Source organism: Anopheles funestus, chromosome 2RL, assembly GCF_943734845.2.
Source record: "Anopheles funestus chromosome 2RL, idAnoFuneDA-416_04, whole genome shotgun sequence".
NCBI lineage: Eukaryota > Metazoa > Arthropoda > Insecta > Diptera > Culicidae > Anopheles > Anopheles funestus.
In genome coordinates, this window is record NC_064598.1 from 30,524,350 (window position 1) to 30,548,111 (window position 23,762).

The 23,762-nt window shown below is 40.7% G+C and overlaps 1 protein-coding gene across 3 annotated transcripts in view; it reads right to left on the bottom strand.

The window, feature by feature from the left end:
- Window positions 1–23,762, bottom strand: part of LOC125765762 (ankyrin-3-like) — a 36,387-nt gene continuing 12,625 nt past the window's right edge. Inside the window, exons 1-12 of one of the 3 annotated variants that reach the window (XM_049431217.1) lie at window positions 12,783–12,980; window positions 11,778–12,323; window positions 7,721–7,822; window positions 6,404–6,856; window positions 5,490–6,254; window positions 5,155–5,358; window positions 3,346–4,089; window positions 3,086–3,266; window positions 2,752–3,019; window positions 2,593–2,610; window positions 2,049–2,434; window positions 1–1,931 (exon numbers count right to left, since the gene is read on the bottom strand). In XM_049431217.1, the coding sequence (XP_049287174.1) occupies window positions 1,618–1,931; window positions 2,049–2,434; window positions 2,593–2,610; window positions 2,752–3,019; window positions 3,086–3,266; window positions 3,346–4,089; window positions 5,155–5,358; window positions 5,490–6,254; window positions 6,404–6,856; window positions 7,721–7,822; window positions 11,778–11,801 (3,459 nt within the window). In that variant the 5' untranslated portion in view covers window positions 11,802–12,323; window positions 12,783–12,980 and the 3' untranslated portion in view covers window positions 1–1,617. Of the gene's footprint in view, window positions 1,932–2,048; window positions 2,435–2,592; window positions 2,611–2,751; window positions 3,020–3,085; window positions 3,267–3,345; window positions 4,090–4,630; window positions 5,359–5,489; window positions 6,255–6,403; window positions 6,857–7,720; window positions 7,823–11,777; window positions 12,324–12,782; window positions 12,981–23,762 lie in introns of those variants that run through there. The other 2 variants (XM_049431214.1, XM_049431215.1) reach the window with 2 other exon arrangements.

The following is a 23,762-nucleotide window of genomic DNA, read 5'->3' on the forward strand; positions in this document are numbered from 1 at the left end:
TTGGATTTGATTTTCATCACATGAACTAAATTTATTGGGCACTCAAATCGTGTGTTGTTACTACTCAGTAAATAGGGGCGATCGCGATCAAAACGGTCCCGCTTTCCACTAGTTGCTAAAATGCGTAGAGTTTTTGTTTCCAACATTTATCATTAGTGTGTTTATCATAAACGTTTAAATGTTTATTACAATATTTTCATATCATACTGTTCTTGCCAAAAAAAACCCTAGCGTGTCCTAGGTGACCTTTATAGCATCTCCTTCCATCTTGTATTGCACCTACGTTTTTGTTAATCTCAAGGATGTAATTACTGTACCTGCATATTGTTTGAGATCTTTCATTTGAAATGCACCTTCACTGGAAGATCGCAGAACATGCTTTCTTGTGTATGAATAATGGTAAACAGACACGTTTTCTTTTGGCAGTACTAGCGAATACTCTTGACTTCGTTCGTGTAAGAGATGTTGGTTTCCAAATTTTTACAACTGAAACTTTCTTCTTCCGTTTCCGATGCGTTCTTTTTGCATTTGTTTCTGTAACAAATAAAACATACAGATTTGAAGGAATTTGATTACATCTTTTAGCTGATTGTTCGTTTTCGTGTGTGATTAAGTAGTATCGAACAAAGTTTTAAGTTAAATTTGGCAACAAATTTAAGCAAAACTTGTTTGAATGAAGGCGTTTAGTTGAGACTTAGTTATAGTTATTGTATGCTCATGAAAACACGAACGGGAATACTAGTATCGTTTCATCGTTTTTTTTTTCGATATAAACAGTTCCTAACAGCTAAGTCAGCATTATCCGTAAAGATCTAGAAGTAGGTTGTTTTGTTTTTCATACGCATTTCAGTTGCATGATGTCTCGAACATGTACGTTTTAAGCTTGAATATCCTCATTTAACTCGTTCCTTCGCATTGTGTTTTCAAATATAATTGAATGTTTAATAGATTGATTTGTGTGTAGTAGGTGAGCAGATTTATTTTATTTATTTTTTTGTGAGTTCTTTAGCTGCTATTAATGGGAGTGCTGGAAAATAATTGTTGCCTTCTGTTTGATTTTTTTTTCATATAATATTATTCGCAATATGTTGGACAGTATTATTTGGAATTAAATATGGCACAAATTTTCAAAATAAAACATTATACCAAACTGAGAATTATCACTCAAAGAAGAAGCACAAATAGTTGACTTGCACATAATGACAAACCATCGATCATGTTTCAGAGTAATTACAAGTAATTAAAACTACACAAAAAAAAACAAAAAATGCACTTTCTTAAGAAGCAACTACAGTATAAAATCGAGTTTTTAACATAAGAAGATTACATGCAATGATTTTTGATTTCGTTATCAGGGTGTCGTTGACTAGCTATTAGTGTGTAAAGGTTGAGCAAACCGAATTAAAGTGAAATAAATGTACATAGAGGTAAAAGCATACAGCTCCGGTTTCTGCCATTTTTTTTTTCCTTGGTGTATGTGTATCATTGTAACATTTGTCGCCTTTCGTTGAGTGTAAGCACGCAAAGCGTAAGCTTTAGATTGGTTTGCTTTTTTTTCTTTTACCACCAAGCCGTTGCCCCGTCGGTGCAAAATGAATGATGCGTTCAGGCATCGCTTTACCAGATCAAAGAGAAACGTTTCTTCTTCGGCACGTGGTTGACGCTTATCTTTCGCAACTTATCCGGTGCGACACCTTTGCGTGGTTTGAAGAGATTTACCTGTAGCCCAACTTTGATCTTCTTCGTAAGTGCACCCTGCGGGAAGACGGCCTGCACCTGCGGTACCACCGTGCTCGATACCATGCCACCTTCCGGTCCGATGGCGTGCACCTCCTGGCGGATGCGCGAAATCACCGCAAAATACTGGGGGAAATCGTACGTCACGAAACGACAGATACGTCCACCACCCAGCTCGTCCAGCTGTGCCAGATCTGAAACGATAAAGCAACGTCAACTGTTAGCTCACCTTTTTCGCCGGTAAAGGATGCAGGATCCTGCATATGCAAGAGTTCCAAGTTTATTTGCTCTTATTAATCCATCCTTATTACCTTCCGGTTCGAAACATTCGTTCAGTACGTCATGAATAATTTCATCCGACATGTCGATGTTGTGTTCGCGCCAAGTTTCCCCGTTGTCGGAGCGAAGGATAACGATTTCGCGCTCCTTGCCGCGCAGTGATGCAAAATGTGGAACTTCCATGATGACGGGTCCGAGGAACTTGGCTCCAACGGGACCGAGCTCCAGCACACGGCTAGCCAGCGCTTCGCCTTCCATCAATGGTGGCGGATGCATGGTGCGCTGGGGCTTTACATAGCGGCACGTAATGCGTGTGGGTTGTGCCGCCGAACGAGCCGGTACGATAATACGCACACCACTGTGACGACAGCCACGCATGGCTCCACCGCGCGCATCAACCAGGAAGGAAACAAGGAAGCTAGAGAAAGGACAACAACGAAAATAACCACACTTTGTTAGCTACCGATACAAAATAAATAGATTGTTTCTGCATTCTAATTTACTGTACTATGTCTAGTACATAATATATTGAGGAATATATTAAAAAATAATAAAATATTAAAATACAAAACTTACTTCTTCCAATGAAGTTTTCTGTGAAAAGTTGAAATGCATATTTATAACATCCATTCACCGCGTGGTATTAGTGGGTAAGCAGAAAAGTAAATGCAAAATGCTTGTGGTTAGTTGACGCTCAGTTAGTAGCTTCACGTACACCCACAGAACCTCACTTACCCGACGTGTGAATGACGCTCGATATTGATGTTGTCAGTAAAGTCCGTGGCCGAGATGCCGGACTGTACCATTGACGCATGCTGCGGACTAATCGAATCTTCCAACGCCGTTGGCGGGAACTGATGCGAATCGGTACTCTGAACCATCTTGTTAGAGTCCATTCGCTCGTCACGAGTCACGTCAATTGGCAGCGAATCATCGCCCAGGGATTTCATCTCATCGACCGTCAAATAACGATACGGTTGATCAGATAGTACAGTATCTTCACCTGCAGATAAATACGAAAGCAGTATGTAAGAGGTTGTTTGCTTCTCAGTAAGAGCCGTAGACAAACCTCCTTCTTCTTCCGAATCGGACATAAATGTTTCATGCATCGCTTCCGGTGCGACGACACGATATTTCTCTTCCGATGGCGGTTGTTCCGGTGTTGCCTTGGAATCCGTCACCGATTTCAGCGAATCGAGCACACTTATGTAGCCCAACTTTTGTGCAATCTTCAGCGACGTTTGTCCATTCTGGTGATAGAATATAAAAGACCATGTGAGATTGCCTATGGTAGACATTTGGAGAAATGTGTCTTGCATTCCTACTTACATTAGTGATAGCATTTGGATCAGCATTATTCTCCAGCAAAATGTTAACAATGTGGCAGTGTCCTTGCTGCGAAGCTTGATGCAATGGCGTATAGCCAATCCCGGTGGAAGTATTAACATCCACATTCTGCTCAATCAGATAGCGTACCATGTTAGCCTGCCCAAAGTGTGAAGCGACGTGCAGGGGTGTATAACCTGCTTTAGTTGCTGCCTGCATGTTGGCACCATGCTTTACCAGCACCTGTGCAACGCTGACCCGATCCTCCTGCGCGCACAGATGCATCGGTGTCAATCCATTACGGGCTTGATGATCCGGATTGGCCTTATGTTCTAGCAACAGGCCCGACATCTCGGTATGCCCTTCCTGAGCGCTCAGGTGCAGCGGTGTAAAGCCAGCCTTACTCTCCGCGTTAGCCTGTGCCTCATACTTTAGCAGTGTGTTTGCAATGTCTATCTGGTTCTTGCGCGCCGCAATATGTAATGGCGTGTGGCCATTCTTTGCCGTAGCGTGGGGGCTGGCACCCTTCTCCAGCAACAGCATCGCAACGTTCTGATGATCGTAGTGGCTGGCGACGTGCAGTGGCGTTACACCATTCTTGCCCTGTGCATCTACCGGTGCGTTCTTCTCCAGCAGCAGCTCTGCGACCTTCATGTGACCGTACTTGGCTGTCAGGTGCAATGGTGTAAAGCCCTTCTTGGTGGTCGCATCGATCTGCGCACCGTTGTTCAGCAAAACGCCAGCAACCTGTGACAAAGAGGCGGAAAGAGTTTAGTCATTTTTGTCATGCAGTACTGCCCGTTACATTCGAAGAGGACCCACGAGGGACTGATGCATGTTCAGCATTGTACGTGGGCTAGTTTTGTACTGGTCGTACCGGTGTAAAAATGTGTAATGCAAACAGTAAAAAGAAACATTAGGCATTCGAAACAAGCAGTTATTGAATCAAACAAACGTAACACGTTAACCAACAAACGATAGTAAGTAAAAACTCAAACATAACAAAGAAAGAGAATAAAAAAACCAAAACATAACACTACACTCGCTATACCTGCCTGGTTGATGTACTAGACGATTCTCCCAAAAACCAAAAACAAACCTTGCGTCTTATACTGAACACCCTTTGGTACCTTTAATGAGTCATTGAAACGAAAATCGAAACGAACTTTTGTTTCTTTTCTAAATAGAAGTCCGCAACACAAACGTAGGGAACGAAATAATGAAAGAAATAATAACGAAAACTACAATAAACGGCTCTCCGGGTTTGCGGAAACCAAAAGGCGGAAAATAACCTCAAACTTACACTTTATTCCACATCTTTCAATAATACGACAAAATTATAATAAACATAATAATCGGAGATACTTAAAATAAAACAAAAAGTTGGCATACCCTGACTACCCTCAGAAACTGCTAACCACTAAGTCGTTTTATACCTCGCTCAGAGCGGTCGTTGTGCGATTGCGTTTCGTTCGATATGTTTAATAGCTTTAAGTCATTTGGTTGCTCTACCTTACTGTACGCACCATTAACATCCAAATGTGATATGTCGGAGTTGAAGCTTACAGCTTCAACTTGTATGTACACACCGTAACGGTAAGCATTTCTGCTTACTCCCTTATTCCCTGGAGCATCTTATTATTGTCCACCATACTCCTGTCTGTCCTGGCCTGCACAATCCGAACCATTCGGATACGATTACCTTTCCAGCCCTGTCTAAATGTAATATTCCTGATGTCGTATCCAGAACAGTTGCATCAGGTAGACCGTATCTATGTGATCCATAAGCTTTTTAGCAACAAGATTCTTTACCTCATCCTGGCCCTCTTTGGCGGCAATATGCAGTGCCGTGTACATATCCTTGGTGACGGCATCGACCTGGGCACCGTGCTGCAGCAGTAGCATCACGATATCGACGTTACCGAGTCGCGATGCAATGTGCAGCGGTGTTTGCTGTTCTCTAGCGCGTGCATCGACTTGTGCCCCGTTGCGCAGCAAAATGCGAATAATATCGGTCTGAAAAAACACAGTAGATAGAACGTCATCTATCAGCGCTCGGTTCGAAGATTCCACACGGTTTCGATTAGAATTCCTGGTCCTGGTTTCTCACCCGCACATCCAGAATTCCGACCGTCTCTCACACTTACCTGATTGGCTCTGGCCGCAAGATGTAATGGAGTTTCACCGCGCACAGTCGGTACGTCGGGGCTGGCATCGTGCTGCAGCAGATAGATAACAATGTTCATGCATCCCATGAACGAAGCCACATGCAGCGGCGTCAAACCACTCTCCGTTGTGGCGCTAATGCTGGCACCGTGCTTCAGCAGTAATTCCACCACCTTGATGCGATTTTTCTTGCAGGCAATGTGTAACGGCGTGAACCCGTTCAGGGCACGTGCATTGGCATCTGCATTGCGATCGAGCAGCAGCTTTGCCACACGCACATGGCCACAGTGAGCCGCTACGTGTAAAGCCGTCAAATAGTCGACGGTAACTTCATCCACCGGTGCACGATGGTACAGCAGAATGCGGGCAGCGTCCACGTGCTCACCCTGTGCGGCCATGTGAAGCGGTGCCAGCCCGTTCTTCGTCTTCGAGCTGATGGGGGCGCCACGTTCGAGCAGCATGTCCACCACCTGTTCGTGACCGGAGCGAGCAGCACAGTGGAGCGGCGTAAGGCCGTCCCGTGTCTTGCTTTCGATGTTAGCGCCTTTTTCGAGCAGCAGCGCCACCATATTGGTTTTGCCCCATTTGGCAGCCACGTGCAGTGGACTAATGTTATGCTTTGCGGCATAGTTCACATCCGCACCCTTCTGGATGAGCAGATTGGCCATGGCCTCGTTCCCGTAATGCGATGCAATGTGCAGTGGAGTAAATCCCGATTTAGACGTTACGTCAGGATTATGATCGTTCTGCAGGCAAGACAAATGTACAAATAAATTATACCTAAAGCTCCATCCTTTTGTTTTCAAACCGTTCTATGTCTGAATTTATTTAAATTTTCTTGCTAAAATTAATAAAAACCTCTGCCAGAAAGCGTTGGCAAAGACGAGGCACTTACCTCTAGTAGCAATGTTGCAGCCTTAACGTCGTCCTTCTTAGCGGCAATGTGCAGCGCGGGTAGACGCACTTTACCTCTAGTGTCGCTTTCCAGCAGTACTGCCACCACCTTATCGTGGCCCTGCTGCATGGCGACTGCCAACGGCGTAAAACCGTCCTCGGTAGCAAGGCTCTGGTTCGCACCGTTCGACAACAGCAGCCGTACGACCGAATCGTGGTTCTCCTGCGCTGCCATGTACAGCGGCGTGAAGCCATTCTGCGACTGCACGTTAACGGAAGCATTGTGCTTGATCAGCAGCTTCACCACGTCCTCCTGACCGGCCAGCGAAGCAATATGAAGCGCAGTGTTGCCCTTCTTCGTGGCAGCATCAACTGTGGCACCGCGGGCCAACAGTTCCGTCACCACAGCAACATGCCCATCCTTCGACGCGAGATGCAGCGCGTTCAAGCCATTCTATTGTGCAACGATAATGAAATAAAAAAACAAAACAAAACAAAAATTAAACCTAAATCAATCACCACACAATACTTTAAATGATCACAATCTTATCAATCGAACGAAATCACTTTCAATTCCAAACCCATTAACCTTTTACTCCGCGTTCCGCGTATGCTCTTCCACTTTTTCTGCACAAAACAAAATAAAAACATAATGTCCGCGCATAAGGAGGCAAGTTGTTGATTCTAAATAAAACCGAAACTACCTCCGTCCTCTACCAGCACGCCCATAATCACATTACACCACCCACCAGCACGCTCTGCCTTGTTGCTGATGACTTTCACTTTCACGAGAATTCAACATTGAACCATAACCTAACACACGCGCTACACTATACCGCGCTTCGTTCGGATAGACGCTTGGCTATCTCGTGTCTAGTATTTACGGGAGTCAGACATCGCAATCACCCTTTACAACCACCACCGTATCTTCGCGAGCTTCGGCAAACAGTTCGGCGCGGAAACTGAAGTGTACGCAGGACCGCATCCGAAGGATAACACTGGCATGCGCAGTGAGTTGTATTTCGAAAATCGGAAATTTAACTGTCACTTTTTCCCCTTTTTTGCAGAATCGGCGACGAACGGCCCGCAGGCATGCGCGCCCAAATGGCCACCGTACGGAATTGTAATTTGTTGCGAAAAAAAGGCCCGTGTCGCCGGTACCGAACGTAGGGCGACATCTAGCGGAAATTTTCGGACCAAAAGTATCGTTTTGCACTAATCATTTTCTCCATTCCTGCTAATGTCCTAAGTAGAGGCTGCACTATTTCACAAGGTTCTGTAAAGGTTGTTGTTGTAAGTTTATGGCACATTTACTTACCGCATTGCAAGTATTGATGTCAATGTTATTTTTTAAGTGCTCCAACACTTTCTCCAGGTTGCCTGCCCTTGCGGCGCGTAAGAACGATGTGTTTCCATCAGACTGTAATGAAAGCAATGGAAATACGTACAATCAATACTATGCAAAAGGAAATCTGCTCAGTACAGCATGATAAACTCCATCTCTTTATGCCGCTTGTTGCTGTTTTCATTCAGCAACGAATTTATAATAAAACTACCAGAAAAATACACTTCAATATCTTGTTAGATAAAATAGATACCGTCATAATTACTACGAAGGATTGTTTTAAAACTATCTTCTTTTGAAAACGTTCTTACAACCCTCATTCACTTTTAAAACTCCTGAACTACAAAGGTAGAAAACGATCGTACAATCAGTACGTAAAGATGCTTCACATCACAGTTCAGAATCACAGGCCTCAGATGCTCGTATTCATCAATCTCCGAAGGCTTCCATTTACCGAATGGAACCATGTCCCGTACAAGTTGTGGCATCAAGCTGACTGTGCTTACTCGTGCCCACTCGGCCAAAGGCATTTTCTCAACGTCAAAGGCACAGCAGAATCGATCCGGCCCTATGTCATAATGCAGTATAGCTCACGGTTTGTTTTAATTTTTTTTTTGTTATGCTGCTTTCTTCCAACGAATCTACGTACCCAACACTCTGGTAAGACCTTCAAAATTGCCTTCATTTCGTGCATAAGGTGTAGCGCAAAAAAATGCAAGAAAACCCCAAAAGAAAAACCAAATCTCTTCGGCCCGAAAATGGCTATGTTTCGCCTATGGATCTGGACGAGTCGTCCGTTTGGCTTCGTAGTCGCTATACGCTAACGTCATCAAATAGGACCGGTAGAGAAGAGTTGTTCATTAATAGGATGGTACATCATTACATCATGCCATCACGTATCATGGTGCAAATACTGTTACACACTGTTATCATAAGCAAAAACCCTCCCAGCAGCCAGGCAGTCTGGTGATGGCGTTTACCTTACCAAGCTGTACGGATTTCCGGACAGGATACGAAGTGTGAAGCATACTTTTTTTACCACACTGCAACTCCCATCCCCCCTGGGGGAAAGCATTTGCTCGGATAAAATGCTGCCGAAAAGGTCAATCGTACACAGCTGGAAAACTTCTCGCCCAGCCAAACGACACGGTACGCGGTACAGCTGTGTCAGTATGAACGAAACTTTATTGCGACACATAAAGTACTGACTAAGTAGCTCTACTAAAGGCCACTATTGATTGTGAAAAATGAAACACGATGATACTAAGAACTAGTTGGCAAGCATTTCAACATTTTTATCCAGTTTCCATCACGCAGTCACATTCCACTTTTTCCACAGATTATTCATTGGAGTGGTTTTTTGGCGTGGCTTTTGCAACGCACCACACATTGACAAATGAGCCAAATTATGTGGACCGGTTTTTTCTTCTTCAAATTGTACATTAAAGTTAGCAGCAGCAGCAACATTTGGCCAATCGCCAACAAGGGTTACGCCAACGGACTAATGGACAAACGGACGACTGTTTGGTGATTTTTTTGCTAATCAATGAATTTCATCACGCACTAGCAGCATTTTGCAAAGTTCGTGTTTCCTATTCGTTCGTATTTTGTTGTGCATTCGTATTAGTACAATCAAATGCAGTTTTTTTTTCTTTCGTTGGACAAAGGCCAAACCAGCAATCGGTTTACGTGTTTAAGCTGGTTTGAAGCGAAAATAACAAACAAATATTTGTAACATAAATAATAACGTGAATAACACAGTTCGAGAAAAACTTTAAATGTTGCCTGAAAATTACAATATTTCTCTAAAAAAATGATTTCTCTATAAACTGTATAGAAGCAATTTTTGCCAATATGATTTGGAAAACAATGTGATTCGGGTAATAAACCAAACGTAGAATCAAAAACCTTTATTTTTTTGTCAAATTAAATTAGTGCGACTTGGTACTGCAATTTGGAAATACAAATCTCATTAAAAAAACCCTTTTTACCGTACTCTCGGTGAATCTAGGTACGCGACAAAGGAAGTCCAAAAACTCAGTCCTCGAGGTTATAGAGTCACAAAGAAGATAGATAAGTACAATTATACATAACATAATCTTAAAAATAAGTATATGAAAAACAGTTAGGATCAAAGAAGGGAATGATAGTAGAAAATTGAAAAGTGGTATTCAGAGCTTCAGCACCAATTACTATTAAGGAATTGATCCAATTCATAAATCAAAGCAATATACCAGTTTTAAGGACGCATCTACATTTGTAAAATAAGGATCACATATAAACGAAGCTTAGTAAAGCAATGAGAAAGAAAAGGATATATTCATACGTATTATAACCTTTATCATAGAAACGTAAAAGGTCGCAATCGTACTTCCATCCTTCACACCATTATTGATTGCAGCAAAGCCCGTGAATTACAGTGCCCATTAGGTAACACACATTCCGTAACCATGTCCACACGGGTGTGTAGCAAACACTTTTAACCCCATCCGTCATGAAAGCGACCGCACCCAAACATTATTAGCTCCCGATTGAGAAACCCAAACAATACACCGTCGGACACATAAAGTTACGCCTAACGCTTTGTAACGCTCACGGGCATGCGGGTGTCTCGGTTTGCCAAAGGTTAAACGGTGGTTGGAACCATGGGGCGCGGATGGTAAATTACCATATCGTTCGGAGGGCAATTTCCACAACATTATACACCACCCGGTATACTGTGATTGATGATCTTTGGCGACTAGTTGCGGACGGAATTTTTGTGGAACGAACGCACATGTTGTCTACCTTCATGTTATTGGCTTCAACGAAAGTCTCGGTCTCGGGCGAATCGGATTAAGCACGGTATTTGGCTATTTTTTGTGATATCTTCTTACATCCGTATAATCGATACCGTAGCCCCGGTTGCGTACAAAGCAGACAAATACAGCGAATATCTCAAAAAACCATTCTAACAGCGGCTATACGAACTCTCCAACAAATATCCCACTGAGAACGAATGTGCCGCTCAAACGGAAAGTCCTTGAAATCTTGAACACACGGCAAATTTACTCCTTCTATAACATCCCATGCAATGGGTCTGCCATTTTGGAGTTCTGTCTGAAATGGTACAAAAAACGCCCCCAGTGTGCCATGTATGGGTGTACGTCCTTTATCCTGTGAACGTGACAGTGTGTGCGTGTCAGTTCCGGTCGTCCGGTTTGACTGTGCTACCCAGTGGAAAACTGGCATGTGTGTTTGTGCAAACCAAGAAACGGCCGATACACGTTACGATTTCCCTTCGCTTTACGTTTGCTTCTATTTATTTCCGGCGTGTTTTCCTGCTGTGCAAACAACGGTTGTACAAAAAGAAGGAGCTGGAAAAATGCCGTGCTGTACGAACTTTGCCGGACATGCCCTGGCAATCGTCTAGGGGGTGTCAAGTGGCTGCCCAGAAATGCTACCACCCTGTTCGGGGTTTTTCTTTTGCATGCGAGATGTGGTTTTATTATCCTTTTTCTCTCTCCCACTCTAATTCTCTCTCTCTCTCTCTCTCTCTCTCTCTGCAAAATCGTGCATCCTTTTCATCCAACCACATTTTCTATGCAGCTTTTAGTGCTCACTGTTCCTCTCTTTCTCTTTTTTATCTCTTTTCCTCTTTCTCGTTTTTCACCACTAATTCTTGTTTTCTCTTTTGTTCAAGAATTTGTATGCACACCACACGCAAGCACGCACACCAACAGAAGCGTACCGACGACCATGATAGAATATCGATCGCTCTGCGGCATCGATGGTTTAATTCCTGGGAGAAAATTTTTGCTTTCTTCAATTTTTATCTTGATTTATTTTAGAAAACTTTTTCAATTGAATTTTTTGGGATGAAGAAAGTGCTTAGTGATTGAAAATATTATGCAAAATTGAACGAAAATTTCGCAATGCTTGATTACTTTAAATAATTTATAAGGAAAAACGGTTGAAAAAAATCCGTACCCCATAATAAATCACGCCGAAAAACGGGAAAACTCGTTTCCGGCAGGCTCTTACAACTTACCTGTGTACCATTTTCAGTGACCATTGCAAAACGGGTCCCTCGTTTCGATCGATTAAGCTAGAACCGGTAGCAAACCTTCCCGTGCTGCTCTGCAGTATTCTGCATAAACACTAACGATGCACCACCTTTCCTATCTAGCTATCAAATTGCAGCACGGATGAGTGCAGCTGAGGGTTCGCTTTTTTTCGTTCAAGTTAATTCTACCAGCTATCGAGGACACTTAAAGTCTTAGCGGCTGTTCTACCCACTTCTAGAGACACAGAGCACAGAGCACATACACGCCGTTCGAGGTACGCGGTGCGGCCACTCACGGTAAGTCCGTACTTGGTGCCACTGTTGAACTTGTTACCACTAAGCAAACCCACGGTACGAATGATTGCATAATATTTCAAGCACACCCTGAATGTGGAGCAAAATACTCGGCCACTGTCCTATATATATATATTCGATATAGTGAGAAGACGAACGGCGCGTTGTGCTTGGGTTGTGATTTTCTTTTTTGCAACTTTTCCACTATTATAACTATTTTATTAACTACAGCTACTGCTGTGACGCGAGAATAGAAAAATAAAAGAATTTCGTTTGCAATTAATCGCACGGATTACTATGTTGAATTTGGTTGAACTTCCGTGTCCCGAAGCAGGCTAACTGATTGCTTGCAAATCTGCTGAAAGCACCGATCAAAATGGCCGCAAATTTGTGCTCTTCTCCACTCTAAGCACTGGCGACACGAATGAAGCTGTCCCGTAGGATGAGGGAAAAAACGGAAATGGGGGGTAAGGAAGGGAAGTTCCGCACTGAGGTAAGATTTTCACGACAAAAAGAAGAAGAAGAAGAAAAAAAAAAAGGAAACTCGTACGGAATGTACGACCGTTTTACAGTTAAAAAGCTAAATGACACCAACTCTTTTTGGACCAAGAAATGTAAATGCCGTGAGTAAATTGTTCCGTTTTACCGCAAACAAAAAATCTTATCCCTTTAAAAATTTTCACCCAACCAGCCTACTTTGCGCTTTGTACTGCTGCGAGTAATGTGGGCGAGCGAGACAGAACTATTGCTAGCTATCACACTCTATTCTCCCTAGCTCACTAGGATTCTTTTCTTTGAACGGGCGTTGTGTTCACAATAGGTCGCGCTTATCCGTATCGACGGTTACTTTTAGACTGAATGAAAATCCATCCAAACCGCACAGGATATAGCGAATTTCTCCACCGCACAGGACGAACAAGGTACGGGAAGGATATGCGTCTGCGCGCCCGATTGTGCCATGTTCGAAAACCCGAATCTGGAATAAGTAGGCGCTCCACACTTCTCACCCGTTTTCGTTGATTCGAAAACTCCTGCTCCACGCCTTGCCGCGGCTATTTGGAAGCCACTGTGTCAACGATGGCGTTGCGGCGTTTATTGCCGGCTTTCTGCACCTGACAGAACGTAAACAGATTGCTTCGTCCTCACGTACACTAATGCGTACCCGACCAAACAAGGTTACCAATACGACAAGGACGGGCCCCGTTGTGACTCTTTTTGAGCCTGCTTATGCGCATCCTTCCAGACACGTGTTCACAGTGCGAATGTATTGTAAGGGTGCGCTTTTTAAATGCATTCTACACCTATTCGGGGTGTCCACCCTTCACGGTTCGTTTGCCATGGCACTGCGTCGGGGGTCTTAGGTTTTGTACGGTGCGTTTTGTTTTTGTTTTCCCCCTGTTTTGCGGCCTGTCCGGGAACCGGAGAACGCAGAAAACCGGAACGCTCCGCAGAAGGAAGAAGGGTGCGAATGAATGGCACGCGGGATACGCAAGCGATACTGCAAGAAGGGTGTTGCAGTGCTAACGTGACATCATCGTGCGGACGTGCTGTGGCCGGATCTGATTCATTCGTACAAATATGGGCAATAAAATCGTCCCAGGACACAATCTGCGGATCGAACAGTACGATTTGACGAATCGCGCGGTGCCTGTGTGAATGGCGTACAGTTTGGTTCATTAAAATGGCACACTTTTTTGCCGTTGTTTTTCGAAATAACGAAGGTACTTATTCGATTCCAGAGACTAATTGAGTTGTTGTTTATATTGGTTTTGTGCTGTCGCACCAAGTCTGATGGTGAATCATTGATTGAATAATCAGAAGGAAAAAAAGCAATTCATTACAAGGATTCTGCTTGATTGCCAGACGTTACTCATATAAAAAGGAGATTGATTAGAAACGCTATATGCATCAAAGGGGTTTGCTAATGACCTTCGTCAGTCACTGCTAATGACCTTCGTGATGTATAATGCATAATAATTTGTGTTCCATATTTTAAATGCTTTTTTTTTATTATACATTTTGAATTTATTCATCTGTATATTATTTGTACTATTTTGCAGAAAAGTGCACGATTTTGCAATATACATTATGCATAGTAGTAGATCATAACACGATACTATTATTAGGTAATACAAATACAATCATTTTCCAAGCGTCTTTAAGAATTTTCGTGATTTACATCGTTTCAATGCTAATTTCAATCGCATAATGTGTATAACTGAAAAGCAAAAAAAGAAAATATGGTTGCCAAAAAAACTGTGCTGATACGCACCACCGAAACCTTGACCTCTTACGAAACTTTCCGAACAAACACAGACGCCAAAGAAAGGACATGCCCAAAAGAGCAAGCAAGCACCCACAGACGTACATGGGCTTTCGTCCAATAATCATTCGTCAGAAACAACCCCAGGAGACGCATTGGCCGCGTTGGCACCATTATTTATGATCGTGGAACCGTGCGTAAATGTGTATGTTTTAGTGATAATAGACATGCTAAATTATTTCCAGATTATCAAGTGGGCATTTTCGTGTGACGCAACTGTCTAGCATGAACAGGCCAACAGAATCTCAAATTTACAGTAAGAAACACTCCTAAAATAACCATTTTTTAACATAATTTACACATATTTTTATAACGAATATATTTGATTTTTTCGTTACTTCACAACACTAAGTACGAAGCATTAAAGATCTTTTTTTAAATTATACATTCGCTAGGCTAGGCTAGATTATCATATAAATGTAGCAAAATGCCTTAAAAACACACGCCACTTAAGTGAAATATCCAGCAATAATTAATTGGCATACTAAAATCATTCGTTCGGAAAGTTAGTCAATAAATTAAAATGGACAACTGCAAAATATGTAGATCTTTAAAGGTGCAATATTAAGCGCAACAAACGCAAAAGAAGAATCTTTGTGTGATTCACTTGTGCGAATCATGGGATGGAACGAAGGCTGTTGGAATAAATCAGTAAGAAAAAATACATAAAATATGAAAACATAAATTGAGATTTTTCTTAGTTTTCTTCTTTAGTAAGTTTTGCATATGACCCGGCACTACATGCTTAGCAATTGTCGCGTTTGCGAATATTTGTCGCGTATTATTATTGAGCGTGTTATTGAGCGAAAAGAAATTTATTTCAACCGATTCGCATTAAAATAAATCAATTTATAAAATTTTGTTAAATTTCCCAAAAAAAAGCTAAGGCTATAGCCTAGGAAATTTTCAAATTTTTAGATTTTTTTTTTATTTTTTTTATGATTTTTTATTCTTTTTTTATTTAAAGCATTATTTGAGTGAAAAGAAACTTATTTCATCCGATTCGCATTAAAATAAATCAATTTATTAAATTTTGCTAAATTACGCAAAAAAAGAAAAAAAGCCTGGGAAATTTTCAAGTTTTTAGATTTTTTAATTTTTTTATGATTTTTGAATTCTTTTTTTTATTTGAAGTATAATTTGAGTGAAAAGAAACTTAATTAAACAAATTTGCATTAAAATAAATCAATTTATAAAATTTTCCCAAATTTCCCAAAAAAAAAGCTAAGGCTATAACCTTAGGAAATTTTCAAATTTATAGATTTTGTTTTATTTTTTTATTATTTTTTATTCTGTTTTTATTTAAAGCATTATTTGAGTGAAAAGAAACTTGTTTCAACCAATTCGCATTAAAATAAATCAAATTTTAAAATTTTGATAAATTTCCCACAAAAAAAAGTAAGGCCTTAGGAAATTTTCAAATGTTTAGAATTTTTTTAATTTTCATATTAGTTTTTATTGTTTTTTTGGTTAAAGCTATATTTGAGTGAAAAGAATCTTGTTTCAACCAATTCGCAGTAAAATAAATCAATTTATAAAATTTTGCTAACTTTCGTAAAAAGCTTAGGCTATAGCCTTATGAGATTTTCAAAAATATTTTATTTGTGTAATTTTTTTTATTCTTTATTCTTTTTTCATTTAAACCATTATTTGAGTGAAAAGAAACTTAATTCAACAAATTTGCATTAAAATAAATAAATTTATTAAATTTTGCTAAATTTCCCAAAAAAAAGCTAAAGCCTTAGAAAAAAATAGCCTTAGGAAAATTTCATATTTTAAGAATTTTTTTATTTTTTTAAATGTTTTATTCTCATAATTATGACAAAGGATTGTAAAATAGTTAGAGCAATTATTTATAAGCCTTGATTGTTAATCCTTAATAATGTTAGTCACGTGTCACAATAAGAATTGGTTCTTCTGCTGCAACGGTATATGAGCATGTGTAAGATATGCAAGTGGAAATGTATTGCCCTTGAGCCACTTAAGTTTGATGTTTTTTTTTTGTTTAACAAACATGAAAAAGATCCCCATTCCAGTTTAACTTTAAAACTTTTATAAGTTTTTTTTTTACTTTTATCATTTTGTTGGCTTGTCACACACAAAAAAGTGCTATCGCTGACCTTTCAACACATACACTGCATCAGATTTACCCCAAAAAAAACTCAATCGCTCCATTTCCCGTTGAAAAATCAAGGGCCTACCCTTCAACGGTTTCAAGCGCCATACTCGATATGTGTATGCCACCCAGCAGGAACTCAAAACAACTCAAGCGCAACATAAATAGCACTTCAGGGTGAATATAAAAGCAAAATGCTGCCCTAACACGATCCCGTCCCGTCCTTTTCAACCCTGATTGTGCCACTTGTGCTACGGTGGAATAACTTTTTTTTTTCAAGGCGGACAACCCACAAACACACGTTTGCGTATGCTGACGGTGGAAATGAAAATTGTTCAACGTTCAGTGTGTTAGAGCGGACATTAGGAAAGCAGAAATAACTCATAAAAATAACACTCAAACTTACGCCAAGGCTTTGTAGTGATGGAAATCGCTTCTTTAGTGTCAGCATGGTTTAAATTGGGCGGGTTCTATTCTTTCGGGGGAGATCCTTCTATCTGCCACGGGACAAGTTGTTTTATTTACACAGTTATATCACTTGTTTCTTTCCTTTTTACTTTCACCGTTTGGTAGCACTTGCACTAACTGGCACTTGTCTCACTTACAAAAGAGGCTATCGCTTCACTGTGAAATAGTTTTCCATTAATGCTCACATTACGGTACCATATACCGTGTAAAGGGACTCTTTAATCCAATGACACTTCATAAATCACATAGAAAAATACACAACTCGTCATACAGAGTGCTCGAATTATTTTACAGGAACCCTTTTTGCCTCCTTAACACACGTCGAACCACGGTTACTTACAGCTGTCTACACACCAATGAAACGAAACGTTCTGATGAGCGAATGCGATCAGGTACGATCAGACGTCCCGGTACGATCGTTGGAAAATTTTGCCACAAACTACTTCAGCTGCAGACGTTTGACCATGCCCCACGGATTATGGTTTGTGTTTGTTGTTGTGCAGTTAGCGTAATTCGTGAAAAGCGTGTCGATGCTTGCGTGAATCAAACCAAAAGCAAGAAACCCTCCCTCCGGCCCATCACCAAAAGATACTCTCGTCGACTAATTTCGGTACAGACAGCCATTTTCATCATCATGCACAGTTGACGTACGTTTTGCCAACTGCTTCTACACAAATATACAAATATTTTCCCCCTAGGAACGCGTCCGTGCCAGTGTACGGAAATGAACACTAGACCAAACGTCCCAGACGGTGCAGAGGCTGGTTGGTGGTAAGCGACATCTAAAAATAGTGAGCGTAAAGTGATGCGCAACAAACAGCAAAACCAGACCATGCTCGGCCGGCGAGCAACAGGTCTTTGATGGTAATAAAATATTGAAAATTGGTCAAGACATCGGTAGGCTGATGGGAAACTCATAAATACCTGCGCTTCTCTTAATACATCACATTCGGTAGCTTAATTTCGTACAGTTCCTTTTCAAAATGGAACACTAACGCCCTTACTACAAATGTGTTAGCAATGGCTGGCAGACAGCAAGAGCGCGCTATGTTGTATCTGCGAATGCGTGATCTTCAGCCAAACATCATTTACGAAAAAGATCACGTTTTTCTGCTACTGGGAAAATCTGCCCCTTGGTGGTGTTTTGGTTTTAGTTTGTTATATTGAATTTTTACTCTTCGTTTCGTGTTCAGATATTAATAAAAATCCTTAAAATATTTATATTACAATTTTTTCTAGTTCTGCTAATTACTAAGATATATTCGAAGCTAACAGCAGTTTCACAATAATTGTCAAAAAAGATATTGTTAAGCTCTTACAGTGTACGTTATGTTCAGTTCTTCGTTGTTTGACAAACGCTTAATTCTCATGCCATTTATCTTCCCTCACCTTAAAAGTTTTTAATTAATTTAAGATAATTTCAGCTAAGTCGACAAACACGAAATATTTCCTTTTTAATAAGATTATACTTTTACCTATGCTTTACATACCAGTATTACTATTTTTGCTTCATTTTCATAAAAGGAATCAATACTCTCATAAAACAAAATTGTTATTATTATTTTCTTTTTTTTATAAAAGTAGAACGGGCCTGGCCGTATCGATAAATTGTTATTATTATAGCATACAAAAAACAAAAAAAGCAATTTAATACTCTACTGAAGAGAACGTAATCATTCTCCCCAAAAAGGATGCCAAATTTTCGTTAAAGTCGAAGTGATCGATACGTATTAGAAATGCCTTTTTTCCCCCTTTGGCATCCAAATAGTCATTACTAGACGGGCAAAAAACAAATACAAAACTATACACCATGTCGCGTCGTAACTTCCTTAACCATCATCGTTAGCACCGTGCTCCTAATCACCCGAGTTCGGTTAGGATGATCGAGAAAAAAAAACACATTAAACTGCAGCCGCTGGATATAATTACGTTTCGCTCACTTCCTGTCACAGCATCAGCGCGCATAAATATCAATCCCGAAACCCGTGCGTGTGGCACTAAAAGCAACCGACAACACACACACACACACACCCGGGTAAAAGCACTTACCCATCAACCGAAAGGATATTGAGTGAGTTGTGAAAATGTATGTACCGGCGTTTGAGTATTTTTCGTGCGCGACCGAGCGAAAGAGAGAGAGAGACATTTTTTATACCTTTGTATCCTTTTTTTCTTATTTTTTTTTTGGCCAACCCCTTAACGTGATGCTGATGGAAGTGAATTTTACTGCACTTTGAATTTACTACATCTTTCCGTCCGTCCCATCGAATAATCTTTCGAAAGACGGCAAGCAGGCACGTCATGTGCCAAAGGAAAAAGGAGAATGAGCTTTTCTATCCCAACCAAAAAAGGGGGGAAAAAAAACAAGAACCAAACACTACCCAGACAACATCCTTCGCTCTTAACCGGTTTCGAGGTCAAAGACCATTAAACAGTTTAACCCGTTTCAGGGCAAACGAAGGGACCCATTTATGTATTAGTCCCGCACTACGCTTCCGCACTACTACTTGTGAAACAACGCCCCCTAACGCCCCCAAACGCCCCCAGATGCTTTTATGCTTTGAGTGTGATGATGATCTTTCATTTTTACCTCTTCATCGTTCCTGAGCCACTGAAAGAAATATTGCACATTCACAAGGCAAAACACTTGGATGTTTGATAAGTATATTGAAAAAAAAACTCATTCACTAACACACTACCATAAAGCAAAACAAAAACGTTTTATCCAACTATGTATGTGCTGAGGTTTAGGGCTGTCAGAAATAATTTCAACAGGCCCTTTTAGTTGTTGCGACCTTTTAAGACGTCGGGGCGTTAAGAGATGGTTTTTGTACTTTGTTTTGTTCACCAGCATTTTCCACCAAGATGTTTTGTGTTGCACTATACCAACATAAATATTTAAAGGATGTGTGTCTCGTCTACCGTTTAGTACTTTGATCACCAAAAATTTTCTCCAAACATGAACACCTTCCACTTTGTTCCATCCGGTGTTGATTTTTTAATAACAATAACTCTTATGCTTTTGCTAAATAGCGTCTACATATGTCTGCTCACCCGGGAACCAGACAAAATCCAATTCTTTCACGCACTATCATCAACTGAATGCAGTTACAATACACTCGCTCGAATCACACCATTGTCAATCTATGTATGGATGTGGATTTAACAAAACACTTTTCGTAAAAAAATCTCTCACCAACGGAAACCATTCGTCCAAACCACCGAACGTGATGACGAAACGAAGGAAAACTACTCACTGTCGCACGGTCGTCACTCACGAAACGATGTGTGCCCTCGCCCTCCCGGCGTTTCACCACACGTCAGCACAGTGACATTCAGCCACGAATTAAAATTTGCACGCTATTTTTGGCACCGAGCAAATGAAAACTGGTACCGACAGCTGCTGCTGCTGCTGTTCCTCTGTGTATCGCTAAAAATTGTGATACGAACGTATGGCGTCACGGAGCAACACCAACGCCAGTGTTTCCCGGGGATGGACATTCTACTGAACCCGCTTCAAGCTCTTGTTTGCTTACACGAAGAAGTGGAAATGTGCGAACTGAATGCAATCGTACGAGTAACTCAATACTATCCGATCGAATGCGTTTGTCATACCCCACTAAAACCCCACCCAACGCGGTCCATCCTTGCAGTGTGGCAAACTAAGAGAAATACTACATTCTTTCGTATGACGTGCCAGTGTGGAAATAGTGAGAACCGCAACAAAACAGCAACAACCTAATAATAAAACTGAATGGCTATCCTTTTTTGCTTGGTCTTGGTCTTGGGGTTTTTCAACACAAACGCCACATCACAGTTGCTGGCTTGAAGGTGATGATGAAGCGATGAAACAAATGGAAAACTGCATTACGCGATACATACGAAGCGGTTGCGTTACGGGCCGATGGGTGACGTGCATGAATGGTTGGCACGTTCAATCAACAGTTTACTCGTAAATCAAGCAATCTGAGGCAAGTCTGTAACAGTAGCAAGTACTCGCCCTTTATTTACTCTGTATACTGGGTATTATGTTTACCGGCTATAGCAGTACATCCGGAGCTCAATGATGTAAGCGTCGGAATGATACATCTTTCCATGTATACATGTATGAAAAAATAGAGAAAAGTTTAATTTTATGTTGTTTATTTCCCCTTTATAAAAAAAATCTAAAATAAAATCTTCAGAAGAGCATATATTGCAAAAAAAAAAAGAAAAATATTGCAATACATAAGAAATTGGTTGCACCGTAAGCGCCACCTATTGGCAGGTAGCGGTACTGTACTACATTCAATTCTTGAACAGTTCCTAAAACGTGTACATAATGTACAGTTGATAATTGTTTTTGCATTTTATATTCTTACAAAAAACTTGGCTAACGAAACAGTTATAGGTCAACAATTAAACATTGTTAAAAGAGTTAAAATGTCATGGAAGGATATGGCCTCCGATGACAGTCTCGAAAAACTTTGAGGCTTTGGAGCGCAAACCTAATACGGTGGAGTAGTAAGGGAAAACCAAAAATGCTGGATTCCTCTATCGTACCTCCCAAGTGAGTCAGAGAGAATAAGAAGATGAAAATGTCATGGAAAAAATAAGGATGAGAAGGAATCCATTAAAGGTGGAGGCGATTTAAAGTTGCTATTAAGAGCTAATTCTGCAAGTTCCACAACTTTTAATTGTACTAGTTTATATTGTTGACTTCATATCTTTATTTATTTTTTTGTTTTCATAAATATAAAATCTTGAGTCAAATCATCACATCAGAAATGATCAAACGATTCAGGTTAAGGACATTGTCCACTTCAAATGACGCATTATTACAACTCCTACATCATAGCAAAGCCTATCCACTGCTCCAAAAATAATTTAATTTTTAGTCACATAACAATTTGTGGCAAAAGTAATTACAAACTGAAAATTTCTCCACCTGCTTAATCCCATAATAGAAACACAATAAACCAACATTCCGTGATACGTTGACCTATCAAAGCGTATTTAGTACGTGTGTATGATGCCAAGTTTTGCCGCAAAATCTGCACCATCAAACAAGGCCGCCAAAGACCGATTTGTGGTTTGCATCAGTGTTACATAATATTTGCCATTTAGTAGGCCCTAGATCCTACACCTACACAAACCCACGTTTGTGGGCAAGCACAAATTATTCCATCGCGCCCATCGCGAAAACTTCACCACCTCCACGAATAACGCAGTTGGGGGGCGAGGTCATTCCTTCTCTTATCTGCTTCCTTGCTGCCACTCCTACATCAACCAGAACCCGGAAACGATAAACGACCTCTGCAAAGTGACGACCACTGCAGTACGTACACCAACGTATGCAACGGCAGCAGTACTTCCTTGCGCCATTCAAACCATCCTGCTGAACCATATAAATTGTGTCATACACACCACGCTGCTGGTGCACTTCCGTTGCACTCAAGCCAAAAACCAAACAGAAAAAAGGTAGGTCACGTGTAACTGGCCAAGGCTGCTCTACATGCATTTGGGTAGTGGGAAGGAAAAATTGAAGAAAGCACATAATAAATGGTGCTTTCAACCGTTCCGTAACACCAGCAACCTGATCCTCGCCCATCAAACGGAACGAACAAACCCGATCAGCCGTGAAGCGATTCGGTCAGATTTCATATCGAGATGTGCCAGTTGTCAGGAGACTTTGTAAAGAAGAGATCTCTCTTCCAGTTTCAAGCAGATCTTCTTCTCCAAGATGTTCTCTTTGCATCAATACATCTTCATTATTCTACTACTTCCAAACATCTACGTGTCCGGCAAACCGGTACATGTGAGTCTGTTTCGGTTCACATTTTATGAAATGCTTTGCACTTTGCCATATCACGATCAACTTTGAACAAATCCGATCCATTTCCGTAATGGCAAACAAAATAAAATTTTTGGCACAGTGTAGATCCGTTTTTTTGGTAGCAAAACTTTATAAACATAATTCTAGTTGGCAGTATGTCAACCATATACGAATCGAATACAATGCAATACGCTACATTTGGACATAATTAGAGTTTTGCAACTTTACTCAAAAACTAGTTCAGCAAATGGTAAAGTTCAACGTGCAGAAAAGAAGAATGAAAAAACTAGCCAAAGCATGAAGCTTTCTTTCTATGTTATGCAATTTTGGTTTCGTTTTGTTTTATGCACTGGTTTGGTGCTTCGTTTTGTTTGGTTGGGCAATTTTGAACGTTTACCATCTTGTTATGAATTCCAGCAGCATTCCCTAGCGGCACGTGATTGCGCCTGTGTGCTTAGTAGCATTGATTTACGTGTAGTAGCAGGGATTTTTCGTCTATTCTTACTACTGTAACTGCTTATACATAAAATAGTTGTTACGAGGAAACCCCATTGATGATTTTATACGACAGCTCCAGCTAGATGTGGCCGTTTATAACAGGGAATTATTTTTGTTTAAGTCCTTAATTCTTGATAAAAAATAATTTCATGATTCACAATTCTATGGCACAACATAAACTGCTAGACTATTCTTTTAATTTACACCTCGGGAACTTTAATCTAAATTCTCGGGAACATTTAATCAAATCGTATTCAAGATATTTTTGATACCAAATATTGTGTAAATTATGTTAGTTTCACGAGTCATAAACATGTTAATAAGCACCTTTCGAATCTGTTTTTAATTCACTTAATACGGCAAGGAAATTTAGTTTTGCTTAACACATATTACAGAACAAAATATTACACCCCACCGTTACAAAATATGTTAACATTCAGCGTTATCTGGTGTTCC